The 18,616-nt window shown below is 39.2% G+C and overlaps 1 protein-coding gene across 1 annotated transcript in view; it reads right to left on the bottom strand.

The window, feature by feature from the left end:
• Nucleotides 1-18,616, bottom strand: part of MCM9 (minichromosome maintenance complex component 9) — a 168,443-nt gene that overhangs the window by 138,988 nt on the left and 10,839 nt on the right. Inside the window, exons 2-4 of the mRNA XM_006839887.1 lie at nucleotides 11,240-11,556; nucleotides 9,987-10,068; nucleotides 1,864-2,064 (exon numbers count right to left, since the gene is read on the bottom strand). Coding sequence (XP_006839950.1) covers nucleotides 1,864-2,064; nucleotides 9,987-10,068; nucleotides 11,240-11,556 — 600 coding nt within the window. The remainder of the gene's footprint in view (nucleotides 1-1,863; nucleotides 2,065-9,986; nucleotides 10,069-11,239; nucleotides 11,557-18,616) is intronic.

The following is an 18,616-nucleotide window of genomic DNA, read 5'->3' as shown; positions in this document are numbered from 1 at the left end:
ATCTTAAAAATAGACTCTTTCTACCACCTAAAATGATCAAGAAAACCATTTCCAAATGACTAAATGGAGGCCTGATGTGGAACTGCAGGATAAATACTTCACTAATAGCTCTGGTAGCATAGTGGTTACGAATCGGGCTGTGAACCACAAGGTCAGCAGTTCGAGACTACTAGCGGTTCCGTGGAAGAAAGATGAGGCGTTTTGCTTCCGTAAAGATTTACAGCCTCAGAAACCCTGTGCAGGGTCACTATGAGTCAGAACCAACTCCACAGTACTTAACAACAACAAATAACCTCAAGGTCAGCAGTTCAAACCCACCAGGTCTGGAAACCCTATACAGTAGTCCTGGTGTGGGACTGTACTAATAACCTCAAGGTCAGTGGTTCAAATCCACCAACTGTGGAAACCCTATATGGGGTCACTATGGATCAGAACTGACTAACAAAAAAGCAAAAATGGCAAGACTTAGGCTCATGTTCTTTGAACATGTTATTAGAAGAACCAGTTTCTGGAGAGGGTCATTAGACTTGGTAGAGAGTCAGCAAAAAAGAGAAAACCTTCAACGTGTTAGAATGACAATGGCTGCAGCAGTGGGCGGGAATGATTGTGATGATGATGCAGAGCCACCTGGCAGGGTTTCCTTCTGTTGCACACAGGGTGACTAAGACTCAGAACTGACTTGATGGACGCTAACGACGACGACAACATACTAACTTAAGGAAAAGGATACTCTGTTCATGCTAAAAGAATGCTGACTCATTATCTCTGTCTTTTCCATCCAACAAATGAGTTGTTCAGGATAGCTTCCTGATTAAAAAATATTCATTTACAAATACATGAGGGGGCTTTCAAAAATTCATGGAAAAATTCTGTTATCTCCTAACTCAATTTTTCCATGAACTTTTTAAAAAGTCCCTTCGTACATGATTCTTAAAAGGCTTGTTTCACATAGCCACAATGAAGAGAACTTTTACTGCTTTCTGAATGGATAAGATACATGAACGATCAGGGACTACTACCTATGTATTGTACACATAAACACAAAAAGTAAAATAACAAACTACAAAACTGGACTTAGACAAATGGGAGCCTTATTATTTTGTGAAATAATATCTGTACAGTTCAGCATGTGATTTAAGAATAAAGTAATATATATTAGATCTGAATTGGTTTATTAGAATTAATCTGTTATTAGCTTTGTATTTTCTTAGAAGATGCCTCCAAGAAAGAATGAAAATAGGCATTTGAAGATTTAAGTGGTGTTTGATACAACTGGGATTTAAATTTTAAACTTTCTCTACAAACCTAAAGGCTGCAATGTTTTAATCTATATAATTACACCCTAGGTCACAGTCAAAATTTTTTGCTGTGATGATAAAAGGTTATCCTTTGTATTTTTCTATTTCTCATTTATTTCTTACACATTCCTGATTTAAAAATCTTCAGCTAAAACGGTGTAAAGCTGTCTTTATTATCTAAGATACTTCAGGGAAAAAAAAGGTTTTACTAGGATTAGGTTTCAAAATAGGATGAGTTTTTCACTTCAGAAGAAGAGCTATATTTAATTGGTAAAGGTAGAAAGTAGAAAATTCACAGTTTTAGCAAAACATGAGATGTTTAACATAATAGTTACAAATGGAAATGCTCTTGGAATTCAGTCTTCGTTTCCCAGAAAGATCTCTATATAGAAATGATTAGTAGAAAGCGTCTTAAAGGGAGACTATAGCTAGGGGCACTGATGACTGCTGCCCCTAGCTATACTATGCTGCAGCAAGTAACCTTGCCCCCAAATCACAGATACATGTCTAAATACTGAATGAAATGCTAGTAATAAGTATCAGCTTTATACCCAAAATCACAAACCTGCGAAGGGATCACTCTTAAAGTTTTCCCAAAAATCTTCAAATTCCTTTCGGGCCTCCTCATCCATGATGGTTCCCATGGACTGCTCATTATTTACTTGGACATAATTGGCCTTCAGGACTATCTCCACTTCACAACGTGCATCTTGCTGAAAAGGCTTCCACCGTTGCATTACGACCCCATAAACAGTGAGGTCATCACCTGCAGAGAAGCACCAAGTGAGCCAAGCAGTAGCACACAGGCTGTGCACAGATTTACATGACTGAGGTCCAAAAATTAGAAATATACTACTGCCCCACCAGAATTAAGTGTATCTGCTCATCCAGGTAACCATTTGGGGGCAAAAGACCAGACTCCCAATTTCTCTTTTTACAGGTAACATTTTTATTTTTCCTAATCTGCCACAGGGTAATCACACCAAATAATGACCCTTCCCTAGGGAAATTGTGGCCTCGCCATTGCACTGGGTGGAATACGCATGTTCTCACAATCTCTAACCATTGAGTTCTGTTACAGATGTGGAAATTACAGTTAAAAGGTTCAACTACAATCGATTTGGTGTCAGGAAAGGAGACAGTATTAAAATGACTTGCTCCTTGTTTTTGTATTTTTCCTTACTTTATTTGTTAACATTTTATTGACGGCCTTTCCCCCCAAAATGAATAAAAGAATGGAGAAATGAATGAACCCTTGTTCTATGTTAAAATTCCTTTTCATAAGCAATTGAAAGCATAAGCCACTAATAACCATGCTAGTTCTTCTGGATGGTTCCTTCCCACCTGAGGAAACCCTCCTGGGCAGAAGTCTAAATCTTTACAGGTTTTCCTGAGAGGTCCTGGGTAGTTTAGAAGCACATTTTATCCACACACTGACATCTGTGCTATTACACACAATGCCCAGGTATTAGCTAATGAGTACATTATGAACTCTGCAATCCAGAGAGAAGTGGGGGTGGAGGGGTGTTTTAAAAAAAGAAAATCCTAGTCCTCAGAGATTTCAACCTACTGAAAATAAGATTTTAGACATACCTCAACCCCAAACCTGGTACTTACACTATGAAAAGCACACAGTGTTTCTAAACTATGGCAATTCTTCATTTTCAAGTCTTTGCTATATGCTATTGCTGATACAGAATGCCTTTGACTTCCCAATTTCAATGTGTGTATTCTGGTGTGGTGCCGTGGGTTAATGCACCAGACCGCAAAGCCCTTTGAACTGCAAGGTTAGTGGTTCAAGCTCACCAGCTGCTCCTTGGAAACCCTATAGAGAGTCGATATGGATTGGAACTGACTCGACAGCACTTAACAACAAAAAATTGTGTAATGAGCCGAGCTTTTGATTTCTTAAATAAGAGTTCTATAAATGCATGCGTCATAGGAGGTACAAACTAGCTTTTTATACATGTTTTCAAGATTTTTCCGAAATTACTCCCTTGATGGTTTTCAAATCCAATTACAGATAATGATCACTTCCTACACTGTCTGCGTCTCATTTTTTTTTTTTTTTCAGGTGAAAAATGACTGGGGCAACTATATATGAGTGCTCATAACAGTCCTGCACTAGTCCTTTCAATGAGTTATGTTTAGGTTGTTCCTAAATTTGTCAAATGAAGAACTTTGACAGTTAAATACAGTACCAAATAGTAATAATCTTACTGCAATAAGCAGTGATCATATGGAAAAGGTACTAAAGAGTGGTCAAGCGCAGACTCTAGTCAGACTTGGGTTCAAATCCCCACTGTTCACTAACCATGTGACCCTTGGGCAAGGTGCCTCAGGTTTCTGTCTTAGTTACCTAGTTCTGTTCTAACAGAAGTACCACAACTGGCTTTAACAAACAGATTGATTCTCTCACAGATTAGGAGCCTAGAAGCACAAGTGTAGGGTGCCAGCTCTAGGAGTCTTTCTCTGTTGTTGGATCTGTTGTTTCCTTACAAGAAGTAAGGACCCAGCGTTCCTTGGATAGCTACTGTGTCTTGGCATCAGTCTTCCCAAGTCTTGGTGGTTCTCAGTGTAGGGACCCAGATGCTCCATGCTGCCAGATCTTCCTTCTTGGTGGTACTGAGGTCCCGCCTTCCCTGCTTATATTGGATCAGGGCTGTGACCTGAGTAAGGGAATTGCATTCCACCCAAACTCCCTCATAACTATTTGGCTGATCTCACCAGATCACATCATGGGGGATAATTACATCATTATAAGTGTTATAAGAGGCAAATTATAACATTCGGCAAACCACTGAGAATTATGGCCCAGCCAAGTTGGCACATATTTTGGGAGGGATACAATCCAATTCGTGACAGTTTTTAAATCAGGGTTTTGATTTACAAAGTAGGAATATTGTTGTTAAGTGCTGTTGAGTCCATTCTGACCCATAGTGACCCTGTATAGGGTTTCTGAGGAGCAGCTGGTGAGCTTGAACTGCCTACTTGCAGCTTAAACCGACTTTGCGCATTAATCAACACCACCATACCAGGACTCCACAAAATAGAAATAAAGGTATCTATATCATAGGACTACAATGATAGTCCAAGTAGGTCAGATAATGTATGTAAATTTATATCGAAGAGAACTGAGCTGTACGATAAGCACTGGAGTGTTAATAACAAGACTAGGGATTGAAGCCCACCAGCCACTTCTCAGAAACCCCACAGAAAGTCAACATGGGTTGGAACCAACTTGACAGCATTTAGCAACAACAACAACCAGAGAACACTTGTTCAATAAATACTATTTTACTAAATCTACCTTACAGTTTGACAGCACTTAACAACAACACCTTACAGTTATTTGTAAAGCAACTATCTTTTAAAACCCTTCCTTAAATACAATTTTTCATTTACTCAAATTACTGAATGGAAGACTCATTCAATAATTGGAACAGCTGAGGTATATATGAAGTGGCTTCAAAGAGTTCATGAAATTTTTCAATTATCTTTTTTTTTTTTTGAACAGTACAAGGGAATAGTTAATGGTTTCAAGTTAGGAAAAGTGTGTTATTCAATCTTTTTTTAAATGTTTTATTGTGAATTATGTATAGTTTACATGGAGAACATTAGTTTTACATTCATCCTATTGCACATCGTTTCACTGCCATGGTTACAATCCCCTCCATGCATCATTAACCAACCAAAGGGTATACACTACAAGCCTGCCCCCCGGTCATCAGCACACAACCCTTCTCTCTCTGGGTGTCTAAAGTCCCCAACTGCTCCATCTCTCCACGTCATCGTCTCTGCCTCCATCTCAGGCATCACTGCTTCTCTGGGTAGGGTCCCGCTCTTCTCCCTTGATGGTCCCAGGGACCCCTGCTCCTAGACTGAAAAGTTAATCACTCCCCTCCTTGCTACAAAACGCCTACAGTTACATTTCCAACCCTCACAATCAGTTCTGATAACAATTATTCACTAATGTATCACAAGAGACCTATCTGCATTTTCTTTCATCAGCCCCACCTAGACAGATTGGATACTACTCAGTGGTGATTCTACCTTCCTCCACACCCTCTGGATCTAGGTTCCCTCTTGAAAGCTTGTAAGCCAGTAACTTCATGGCTTTGTTGCCCCCCCATTTTGATTAGCCAATGTCCAAGTTGCCCATCCCTTCTACTCTGTGTATGGAGGGGGTGGGAATGATCATCACTATAGAGATTTGTTCCCTCTTTTGAGTTGCTGCATCCATAGGTGTAGATCAAGTTCATCAAATTATATCAGATTACTCTTTTTTTTCCTCTCCTTTCTTCTTCTAGTTGAGCTCTGATCATCCAGTCATCGAAGCCAGGTCAAGTGTGTATTATCTGCAAGTGTGGGTGTTCTTGTGCATATGCCCTCTCTTCTTATCAGCTGGATGCTCCAATCTCCACTCTAGTCCTCTGTGGCTATGTCACTGACTCTGGGCCCAAGAGTCTTGCCACACTGCTGGCCAACCAGGTCTCCACCTGGGTTCACAGTAGTCTATTGAATGTTTTCAATTATCTTTTAACTCCACTTTTCTAAGAACTTTTTGAAGCCCCCTCATATGATACCCTAAGAGACAAAAGATAATTTGGTTTAAACTTTTGTGTTTCTTCAATGCTGTTGTTAAGTGCCACTGAGTCTGTACCTATGCACAACGGTACCTATGTTACTGTTAGGTGCCGTCATGGGGACCTTATGCATAACAGAATGAAACACTTCCTGGTCCTGCACCAACCTTACAATTATTGCTATGGTTGAGCCCATTGCTGCTGCCACTGTGTGTATCCATCTCTTTGAGGTTCTTCCTCTTTTTCACTGCCCCTCCACTTTACCAAGCATGATATCCTTTTCCAGGGTCTAGTCCCGCCTGGTAATGTGTCTGAAGTATGAGAAACAAAGTCTGGCCATCTTGGCTTCTCAGGAGCATTCTGGCTGTACTTCTTCCAACACAGATTGGTTTGTTCTTTTGGTGGTCCATAATACTTTTAATATTCTCCTCCAACACCATAACTCAAAAGCATCAGTTCTTCTATGGTCTTCTTTACTCATTGTCCAACTGTCACAAGCACATTAGGTTATGAAAATACCATGGCTTGGGTCAGGCACACCTTACTCCTCAAACTGACATTTTTCTATAGTAAATGTTTTATTGTATTTTATAGTTACTTATTTTATATCTATTATATTTCATAAGTAATATTATAGTTAATGTCATTGTTTATAGGAAATATTATAAAATAATGTTATTTTCAGAAAGCTAAAGTTCTTACTTTTATACATTCCACTCTCTAGATGTCAGCTTGAGGACTAAGGTGCACCTGACCTAGTCCATGGTATTTTCAATAACCTGATACGCATGTGAAAGCTGCACAGTGAATAAGGAAGACCATAAAAGAATTGATGCTTTTGAGTTATGGTGTTGGAGGAGAATATTGAAAGTGCCATGGGCTGCCAAAAGAACCAACAGATCTGTGTTGGAAGAAGTACAGCTATAGTGCTCCTTGGAAGCCAGGATGGCCAAACTTCATCTTTTTTACTTCAAACATACTGTCAGGAGGGACCAGTCGCTGGAGAAGGATATCATGTTTGGTAAGGTGGAGGGTCAGAAAAAAAGAGGAAGACCCCCAACCAGATGGATTGGCAAAGTGACAGCATCAGTGGGCTCAAGTGTGGCAACAATTGTGAGGTTGGCCCAGGACCGGGCAGTGTTTCACTCTGTTGTGCACAGGGTTGCTATGAGTCGGTACCAACTCGATAGCACCTAACAACAACAATTCTCGTTGTGCCCCTACATCTTCTGCAGCTGTTCTTAATCAGGCCAATCCCCTGATCATCTGCTGCACAGACACTTAGCAGACGCTGCCTTCCACTTCACTGCTCTGGACATGTTTGGCTTCCTAATTAGACTGTGAATTCTTAAAGGGCAAGGATTATGCCGTTGATGTCTTCTGAGTCCTACAGACATTTGTGGCTAAGGAGAAAATTTTTAGATAGCTGCTGACAATTGCTTCCATCGATTCCTTAGTATTAGTGACATTTGGGGTGGGAGGGGAAGGTTAAGAATTTTTTTGAATTTAGATAAACTATACAAAAACCTCTTAATCGCTATCAAAAGCTATCTTCATCTTAAATCTGAGCTCATACAAACAATGCTGTACTGATTCAGACATTATCAATTTTTATTAAAATCTAGAGTCATACATGAACAGGTATTTAAACATATGCATATATCCACAACATAATCAAAGTTGTTATTTCCTTAGTATAGTATTTAGACAAGTACACAGTGCTAAAATATTTGGCATAATTTTCTAATTATAAGGTAATGATTCTTGGTGAGGAGAGTATTTGGATAGAGATTCTTGGCTCTAGAAACTGAGCTCTATGGCATTCTTGCCTCATCATTTTAATGAAAAGTCACATAAGTAAATGTTTTATAAATGAGACACTTGGGGAAGCCCAACATTAAGGAAAACGAAATGATGAAGTTTAGAGAAAGGAAGCACTTAGCTGTTAAGTGCCATCAAGTCGGTTCTGACTCATAGTGACTCTGAATAGGGTTTCCACGGCTGTACATCTTTATGGAGGCAAAGAGCTTCCTCTTTCTCCAGACAAGCAGCTAGTAGACTCATATCACTGACCTTGTGGTTAGCAGTCCAGTGCTTATCCTACAAATCTACCACTCCCCAATAGGGGACATACCTGTTAATTGCCCAGGGAGACAACCTGTGCTATTTGTTTTTGTATTTTAAAGATTAAAAGTGTTTGAGTGAGAATAGGAAACATATAAAGCAAGAATTGTTAAGGTGGATTGAAAGCAAACATTTGACAAATTCAGCTAAGATTTAGCAATCAATTCTATTTCCTGACTCACTTTAATGATAGATAGCCAATGGAAATAGGTAGGCCAAAAGTAAAAACAGCCCTTATCATATCCTGTGGAGTGGATGGTGGGTTTGGACTGCTGACCTTGAAGTTAGCAGCCCAACGCTAACCTTAAATCCTGGTGTGGCACTGTAAGATAAGCACTGGACCAACCACAAGGTTGATTTGAAATAACAAGGTTGGTGGTTCAAACTTACCAGCTGCTCCTGGGAAACTCTGTACAGGGTCACTATGAGTCACTGACTTGATGGCAATGAACAACAATAATATCCCTTATCAACTGTTGAATAAAGCACCTTTTTCATTTTTGCATTATATATGCAGATTATCACCAGCATAGAAAGATGAGGCTTTCTACTCCCGTAAGGATTTACACCCTTGGAAACCCTGTACAGGGTCGCTATGGGTCGGAACCGACTCGAAGGCACTTAACAACAACAACAACAACCCATGTAAAAAATATACCAGATTTTATTTAAAGTATCTCTTACTGTATTCAGATGTAGTTATTACAGAAGAGAACAGTATCATTTAGAGCAATGCTGCTGATTATAAAACCCAGTATCTTAATTTTGCCAATAAAATTTTTTTCTACTTTCTTTTTTTTTTCCGTAAAAAGAATAATTTAAAAATTCAGTTCAAAACACTTCCATGCTATAGTCATAGGCAGATACTAACCTTCATCATCCTACAAATACTTAACATTTTATTTCTTCCCAGGCTCTCCAATGCGGAGAAGAAAAGAGGACATGATGAATGATGAGGAGTTTAGGACTAGTCTGGTTGACATAAGATAAAAGCATGTAACTCAGAATAATGTAACAACCAGGCTTCTAGAACCCTCAGATTTCCAGAATACTTCTGATGTTCAGAGAGCCTTGGGTTTGTTTGAACATTCTAAATCATCCAGATCAACTGCCATCATCATGAGGCCTAAATCTTTACCAAAGTGCTGCACATCCTCTGCTTGACTATCTACAAGAAAAAGAACTCACCATTGTCGAAGGTCTTTATTTGGACATTTCTGACTATTAGATCCTGAGTTGAAATCTACTTCCCTTGCTTCCACCTACTGAAGCCCAATAATATCTTCTGTAATTATAATTTTATTTCTGTATATGTTTTTCAAATATCTAAAGTTGGTTTATGTCCTTCCTGAGGTTTCTTCTGGCAACATCCACTCACAGTTCTTCATTCAGCATGGTTTCAAGTTATCACTCAATCCAGGAGACTGACTAATGGAAAAACTGAGGCCTGTTAGAACCACAGACCAAATCAATGTTTCAAAGCACAGAGCAGAGGAAGGGTCAGCTCCGTTTTTCAGACACCACCAAGACTGCAGTAGCATTTGTCAGAGTCACATCCTCTTATTCATTCTGTACGACTGTACATGAAAATCTACTAAAAGTTTAATGTCACTGCTGCTAAGCTATGGTTTACTGAAGACAATCTTAGATTTGAAGTCAAATGCTCTGTGTTAATATAGTTTTACTACTTAACTCACTAACTGACGTTAGGCAAATTGGGTTTTTCAACCACTTAACTCACTAACTAATGTTAGGTTAATTGGGTTCTTCAACTATCAAAAAAGCAACTGGACTAAATTTCCAATCTCTAGGTCAGATTTCTTTAATTCTATCATTTCCCACCTTCATGACTCCATGGCAGTTACCATTCTCAAGTTCAGCAATTAACCCTCCACTTACCCTCGGGAAAATAAAAAATGGCTCTTCCTAACCAATATTTTAGGACCCTTTATATAAGCTAATAAAAGTTGACTCTTACCAGATTTGCAACTGTCTACTAAATCATCTTCCAGGATAACCTTCATAGATCGTGGAATACTTCCAACAGATAGCCTTTGAACCTAACAAGAAAAAGAAAGCAGATATAAAGGACAATAAATACACAGTGACTAAACATCATTATGATGGGGATATATGGAATTTTCTTGAAAATCATGCCTACCAGGTAGTGTACAAATTCACAAAAACTAGAATGAGATAAAAGCACCGATATGTAAAAGATCTCTAAATAAAACTGACTTTGTAGACTGTCAAAACACAACAATCCATAATAATAATAAAGCTGCCTATCTAGAAAGCAAAGGCACTTCTCGTTCCTGATCTCTATTCATAAAGCCTAGGATAACTCACTGAGTTCCTTTAATTATTCTTCAGTATCAGAACTCTGGTTTTATTCCATGTTGAAATGTGTCAACAAAAAGAGTACATTTCCCAGGATTCCTTGCATCTACTTATGGTCATATGACTAAGTTTGGGCCAATGAGAAATAAGCAGACATGTTTTAGGGGACTTCAAGGGAAAAATGAAAACTTGGTTGGGTGGCATGTTCTTTTTGTCCATCCCCTCTCCTACACCCTGCTCTTTATTAGAATACCGAGGTGATGGAGTTGTAGTTACCGTCCAGTACCACAGTCACTCGCAGAATAGAAGTCATAGGTCTTAACAGTAGAGTAGACAGACAAATCTACCCATTTTAGATGAGAGAAGTAGCCTTTGTGTTTAAACTGTAAGTAAAGGAAAATCAAGCTTATCCTCATTTGTAAAAGTGTTATTGTTAGAGTTGGCACAGCAGCTAAAATTAGCCCAGACCACAAATTCTGCCCACTACAATGTTTAAACTCATTTTATTTTCTCCTATTCCTTAGTTATGAACAGTTAATATGGACTTCATAAATATTCTTTTATTTTATTTTAACGGGATTGTTAAGTCACTCCACAATCTTGTCAATGCTTTATCAAGAGATTATTTGAATAGCATATGGCTGTGCATATTCTCACAAAATAATAAAAAGTTTATTTCATGATTTCTGCAGACTATATTCTATGTACAGTGGTTTCAAGATTAATCTTCCACAAAGTGATGACACAATTCCATTTGTAAACCATTATGTGTTCTCCACTCTTCAATTTACCCAAAGCTGAAAACTACTTAGCATTTTAAAATTCATAGTACTTTTCCTTTATTTTTTTTTTAACATTAGAGTTATATATAATTTTGAATTGATCATTTACCTGTTCCTGAATCTTGATTTCCTGGTAATCTCTACACATGGCTGGAGATGAAGATAAACCTGAAAGGCAAGTGAATTTTGAGGAATCACAGCTCTCCAAGCTGGGACACAAAGATGGCCTGCAGAAGGTGTAATACTGTTCAAAGTCAGCTTTGACTACAAATACATGCTTGCATTTGTTACACATGTAATCCCGCTCAAACTCCAGGACTTTCACAAGACTCGTTCGAATCACTGTTCCAGTGACAGATAAAAAGTGTCCAACATCCTTGGTTTTAGGGATGTGCTCCCTCACCAGCTCAGGACAGATAGGCAAACCTGGAAGAGGAAAAAATAACATAATCAATTTACAATTTGGGATCTGACTCTATGGAATATTATTATTGTTAAGTGCCATCGAGTCAGTTCTGATTTATGGTGACACTGAATAGGGTTTTTGAGGTACAGGTGGTGGGTTTGAACTGCCAACCTTGTGGTTCAAGGTGACTTTGTGTTCCAGTGCTTAATCTACAGCACCATTCCAGGACTCCCTATGGAATATATCATTCTTACTCTGGTAGCGTAGTGGTTACGAATCGGGCTGCGAACCTTAAGGTCAGCGGTTCGAAACTACCAGCCGCTCCGCGGGAGAAAGATGAGGCTTTCTACTCCCGTAAAGATTTACACCCTCGGAAACCCTGTACAGGGTCGCTATGGGTCGGACCCGACTCGATGGCACTTAACAACAACAACAACAACATATTCCCTGAGGGTATAAGTACAATTTCTAGGAAAAAAGGGGGCAATCTTTATGTTTTAAGAAAAAATTCAGCTCATTATCCTGATTCAGAAAACAGAAAATAAATTATTTCAATTAACAACTGTCAATGAACTCTTTCTAAAAGCACCTATCTAGATACTATAATAATCAGTACTAAACAAATTACTGATTTTGGTAAAAGGACTACCTCAGTAAAGGGCTACCTCAGTAGGATTTAAATACCCAGACTGTATCATACTCAACAAAGAGCATATTGCTACTTGCTCCACCTAAAAGAAATCACTGCCTCTTGACCCAAACCACAAAGCAGAATAATAAAGAGACGGTAGCATGATTTTCAAAGATTTCCACAATGCTAGAAAGCACACTATTGCTGTTTTATTTAGGTTCTGCATTTATTAATCTACGAGACTGAGTCAAAAATTATCCTCACTCTGGCTATAGAATTTAATCAACTTCTAGGGAAGATAAATCATGTCATTTTTTGACATAATCTCCTTGCTTTTCAAAACACATTGTCCATCTGTTAATAAGCTTTCATATTCCTTATTAAACAATGTTGTAGGCTGAGCTGTGAGCCACAAATACATCACTGTCTTTCCTTCTTCATCAGAGGTGAGTCTTTGTCCTCACTGGGCTGCTTTCATGGGATCAAACAGGTGAGGGTCCGACGAAGCAAGATCAGGACTATAGTGTTGGTAGGTTGGTTATGTGCCGTGGAGTCAGTTCTGACTCATAGCGACCCTGTATAAGGTTTCTGAGGCTATAAATCTTTACGGGAGCAGAAAGCCTCATCTTTCTCCTGCAGAGCCACTGGTAGTTTTGAACTGCTGACCTTGAGGTTAGAAGACTGTTTCATACCCACTACGCTACCAGAGCTCCTTATAGGGAGGATGCTTTAATACATCAAAATGAAGTTTTCTCACACATTGGAATATTATGCTACCTTGAAGAACAACAAGGAAGATGAAGCTTTGAGGACATTATGTTGAGTGAAATTAGTCACAAAAGCAGAAATACTGCATAGGACCACTATTATAAAAGACTAAGAAAAAGAACCCATACTAAAGGGGGACAGGGCGATTCATTGCTGGTTACATGGATGTGGGTGGCGGGGTGAGGGGAGGGAGGGGAAGGTGGAGCACAGGGGAGAGAACAGACACAGGATTGTTTGGGTGCTGGGGAAGGGGCAACACACAAGAAGGGGAAGGGGGATGGAAGAACAAGATGGAGGGGAAAACAAATAGGCAGGTTTACATGGGCTATGTAGGACAGAGGTAAATAATGATGTATGCACAACCTTGGAAAAACAGCGCTCTGGGATACAAGAATTGAGACATGGTTTGAATGGGTAAAAGGGGGAAAATAATGGTAAGATGCTTGGCTGTCTTTTGAATGTTGGTTTCCTTTGTATAACATTATAAAATAGACACTTAAGAGGGAGAGAAAGGAATAGCCAGAAGTATCACCACAGAAAGCTTGTAAGTCCATTTTCTGATTGGAATACCTAAAATGGGGCTACAACATGCCCAGTGAATGAGGCTTCCTGCAAAGCCTCTGCATTTCATAGGACCATGGGTGGAATCCTGTACCCCATCCAGAATCTTCTGAGGTGGGAAATTTCCACTGGAAGGGACAAACAGACCAGTCTGCAGCGGCTAGAAGAACAGAAGGCATTTCTTGAAAGCAAGCCTGACAGGAAAAACACAAACCAATAATGGCAGCCCAAATAACTACTATATGAACAAGCACATTGCTCGCTCAGGAGACATCAAGGCAAGTGGTTGGGTCCCCTCACGGCAAACCCCCTTCCAAGACTAAGACTCAATGGGAATACATGAGCAGACATGCGCTCTGAATGTTGACCATGTTGGTCACCGATAAGGGGAAGTGAGGGGAAAACAGAAATGAAGCTGCAAACTAAGCCCTACCACATGCAATAGACTCCTGTGAACCCAGGTAGAGACCTGGTTGTCCAGCAGTGTGGCAAGACATGGGCATTCCTGGGCACAGAGTCAGTGACATAGCCACAGAGGACTAGAGTGGAGAGTGAAGCGTCCAGCTGGTAAGAAAAGAAGGCATATGCACAAGAACACCCACACTTGCAAGAATACCCACTTGACCTGGCTTCAATGGCTGGATGATCAGAACTCAACTAGAAGAAGGAAGAAGAGGAAAAAAAGATCTGCTAAAATTTTATGAACTTGACCTACACCTATGGATGTAGTAGCTCATAAGAGGGAACAAATCTTTACAGTGAGGATCATTCCCACCCCCTCAATACACAAGGTAGACAGAGCTGGGCAACTTGGACATTGGCTACCCAAAATTGCGGGGGGGTGGGGGGGAGAAATACAAAGGCAAGAAATGATGGCTTACAAGCTTTCAAGAGGGAGCCTAGATCCAGGGGGCACAGAGGAGAGTGGAACAGAGTGGTGTCCAATCTGTCTGGAGGGGCTGATGAAAGGAGATGGGGATAGGTCTCATGTGGAACAATAGTGAATAATTGCTATCAGGACTGACTGTGAAGGTTGGAAATGTAAATCTAGACATTTTGTAGCAAAAGGAGGGGAGTGACTGACTTTGCAGTCCAGGAGTGGAGGTCCCTGGCACCATCAAGGGAGAAGAGCGGAGAACAGGACCCTACCCAGAGAAACAGTGATGCCAGAGGTGGAAGCAGAGACAATGACATGGAGAGATGGAATAGCTGGGGACTCTTGACCCAGAGAGGGAGAGGGGCTGTGTGCTGATGACCGGGGGGTAGGCTTGCAGGGTATACCCTTTGGTTGGCTGATGATGCATGGAGGGGGCTATAACCGTGGCACTGAAACATATACAATAGGATGAATGTAAAGCTAATTTTCTCTCATGTAAACTATCACATAGTTCAAAATAAAGCATTAAAAAAAAAAAAAATGAAGTTTTCTGCAGTGTGTCAACAGTGTGGGCTGAGGTGTGCTGACATGCACTGTCATACAAGATCACAATGTCCTTGGATAGCAGTCCTCTCCAAATAATCAATGTATCCTTCAGCATTTCAGTGAGCATCTCACTGTAAGGAGTACTGTAGTTTGTTAACCTTTTTCCTGATTGTGTTCCAAAACTGGCCATTGAGAATCCCAGAAAACTGTAAGCATCTATTTTCCAGCTGATGGCTGACGTTTGAACTTTTTCTTGGTTGGCTATTGAGGATGTTTCCATTCCATACCCTGCTGTTTACTCTCAGGCTCATAGTGCTAAATCCATGTCTTGTCACCAGTAGCAATTTTTCAAAGAAACTTTTACCTTTCTTTGAGTATCGGTCCAAATTTTGTTTGCAGATGTCCAAATGCTTCTGTTGATGCTCTTTCATGAGTTGTTTTGGTACCTATCTCACACAAAATTTTCAAAATCCAAGTCTGTTGTGAACTATTTCATAGGCAGAGTCATGGCTGATTTGCAAATGATGCATCACATAATCCACTGGCACTCGTCTATTCGACAGAATTATGTCATGTGCATGTTCAATGTTGTCATCAGCTATGGACTGTGGATGGATGTTTTAAAATAACTGGAGAGCAGATAATTTTTAACTCACCCTCGTAAAAATCTGATGGTATTTGCAAGCCTTGAACTAGAGGCTTACCCACAGCATAACTTTACCCCCATCCTTTTTCACCTTTTGCACAGAAAAGGAACACAATGCAAAGAAAATTTATGTACAAAGTCCTCTTTCTCAAGTTCGGCTATGATGCTGTAATTCTGGAGTATAAAGATGCTAGTTGTGATAGTCAAAAGCATGTTTCTTAACAGATTTATATGGTAACACTTGGTAAGTAACGAAATGGATTGGCACAGTGGAAGCAGCAATGGGCTCAAGTATAGAAAGGAATGTGAGAATGGCATAGGACTGGGCAATATTTCGCTCTATTATGCATAAGGTTGCTATGAGTCAGTACTGACTTGACGGCACCTAACAACAATATTAAGCTGGTTCCTGTACCATGAGCCATTATCTTGTCCCTAGAATTTTGTGGCTAAAAACCTGGTAATTGTACACACTGAAGATGGATCTATCAGATTATCGAGCTGATCAAAATTAACCACCATCCATGAAACAGAGTACATAGGAACTGTTGAATTATTTTCTCTGTAAACCTTCAACCAATTCACACACACAAAAAAGTTTAAAAAAGAAAAATAACCATCCTAAATATGAGTATCCTTTAAGTTCCTCTGGCAGCGTATTTTCTCCCTGTCAGTACGCTACTCAGAAAGTGAAATGATAATAATCAGAAGGTAGTTTAGAAGACATGGAACTTACACAACAACAAAACCTAACAAATCAAGCCATGGTATTTTCAGTGACTTCATATGCATGTGAAAGTTGGACACTGAATAATGAATAACTGAATGCTTAACGTATCAGGCTGTTAACACGGTGAATCCTACCACAGAGGGGGACTTGAATTTTCTCTATGGGCCGAACAGGGCTCTCCCTCTCCACTGACAACAGTGATTTCTATGACTCCTTTTGCTCTGCTTCCAATGCTAACTTGCCCACTAACTAATGCATTTATGTAGCTTGTATTATATTTTGCAATAAAGGATCCATACTTTGCTTAGGATGATTTTGTGTATATATGTTCTATTCTGTGTTGACTTAACAGTTTAATTCAACACTTTGAAAAAACAAACTTATTTTCCTTATTTCCAACTTCCAGGGATTGCTTCATTAAAACACCACAACTGACAAGTGCTACATGTACAAAAACAGAGAATCTGGGACAGAATTAAAGTAGGCATTTATCCATTCAAAGATATCCACTCCATTTATTTCTCAATGTTAATCTCAGGCATTTGTTAACTAACTAAATGTTGAATTACCAAGAACACAGGAATATTCCGAGTTAAAATCACACAAAAGCATTGAATTAAACTGTTAAGTCAACACAGAATAGAACACATAAACACAAAATCATCCTAAGCAGAGTATGGATAATTTTTAAAAACCTTCACAACTGGGCCAATAAACAGAGAACATGTTTCATTTGTCTTGATCCTCAATCAGTGCTCATGGAAAAAGTAGTCAAGAAATCAAACGACATATTGAATTAGGTACATCTGCTACACAAGATCTCTGTAATGTGTTCAAGACCAAAATTTGATGACGAAGATGTGCCTTACCCAAGCCACGGTATTTTCAGTGGCCTCACATGCATGTGAAACTTGGACAATAAATAAGGAAGACTGTAGGAGAACCGATGCATCTGAATTACGGTGTTGGAGAAGAATATTGAAAGTTCCATAGATTGCCAGAAGAACAAACAAATCTGTCTTAGAAGAATTCCAGCCAGAGTATTCCTTGGAAGTGAGGATGGTGACACTTCGTCTCTAGTACTTTGGGCATGTTGTCAGAAGGACATCATGCTTGCTGAAGTGGAGGGTCAGTGAAAAAGAGGAAGATGCCCAAAGAAATGGTTTGACAGTTGGCAACAGTGGGCTCGAACATAACAATTGTGAGGATGGTGTAGGATCAGGCAGTATTTTGTTCTGTTGTACACAGTGTCAATATGAGTAGGAACCAACTCAATGGCACCTAACAACAACATGGAAACACCACATTTTGTTTACCCATTCATCTACTGAAGGGCATTTGAGTCATTTCCACTTTTGACTTTTATGTATAATGTTGCTATGAACACTCATTTACAAGTTTATGTTTGAACACCAGTTTTAAATTATCTTGGGTGTATCTAGAAATGAAATTGCTGAGTAACATGGTTGAATATATTACAAAACTAATTTTACTTATATGCCTGCAAAGAGGCCCCAAGTGCTCCCTATTGTGAAGTGCTTTCTACTACAATTATACAGAGGGATACTCAAGCAAGAACCATGCTTGTTAACCCAATTTGCTTCTTGAAACATATACAGAACCTACTAACAATTATTTCAGAGACGAGTGAACAAACCAAACAGAAGGAGAACGGACAAAAATGAATGGGCAAAAAAAACTTATTTTAAGAACAATTTCTTTGGATTCTGGAAACATCTGTTCCCTCTCTCTTGGCTTCTAAAGAAGAAATATTTTTGCATCCCATTTCTACTACCCTAATTCTAGTTCTGCTTCAGGTGCAAATTGATTTTTCAGTTTAATGTTGTCAATATGCTAAAAAAGGAAAAATAAAACACAACTTAAGATCAAAGAACTAAGACATGGCAAATGTTGTGTTGTGTTATGCTGACATCGTGCATACAGCAGACTGCCCTGTAAAGACACATACTGCCCAGTACAATTTAATATATGCTTTGGGTATCTAATAAGATGAAGTCTTATGTAAAACTGATGTAATCTTACATAACTGTATAGACAAGCACTTGTTATTTTTTACTTAAAAACATATAATGGTTAATGACAAAGTCATGTGTAAATTTACTGTAGGTTTTTCCCTAGAAAGCTATTTTTAATCTGATCGTTATGTTTTATTGTAAATGTTAAGTGCTATCTAGTTGCGTCCAACTCAAAGAGACCCCGTATAGTGGGAGGTGGGGGGATGGGACCTTTTTACTGCTAAAATTTATAACATCATTCACGGGTAATATGAAATTATCAACTTAAAAATTAGCCTGCTATAT

Source organism: Chrysochloris asiatica, unplaced genomic scaffold, assembly GCF_000296735.1.
Source record: "Chrysochloris asiatica unplaced genomic scaffold, ChrAsi1.0 scaffold00027, whole genome shotgun sequence".
NCBI lineage: Eukaryota > Metazoa > Chordata > Mammalia > Afrosoricida > Chrysochloridae > Chrysochloris > Chrysochloris asiatica.
Note: the sequence above shows the minus strand (reverse complement) of the source record. Positions and strands in the feature narration are given on the sequence as shown.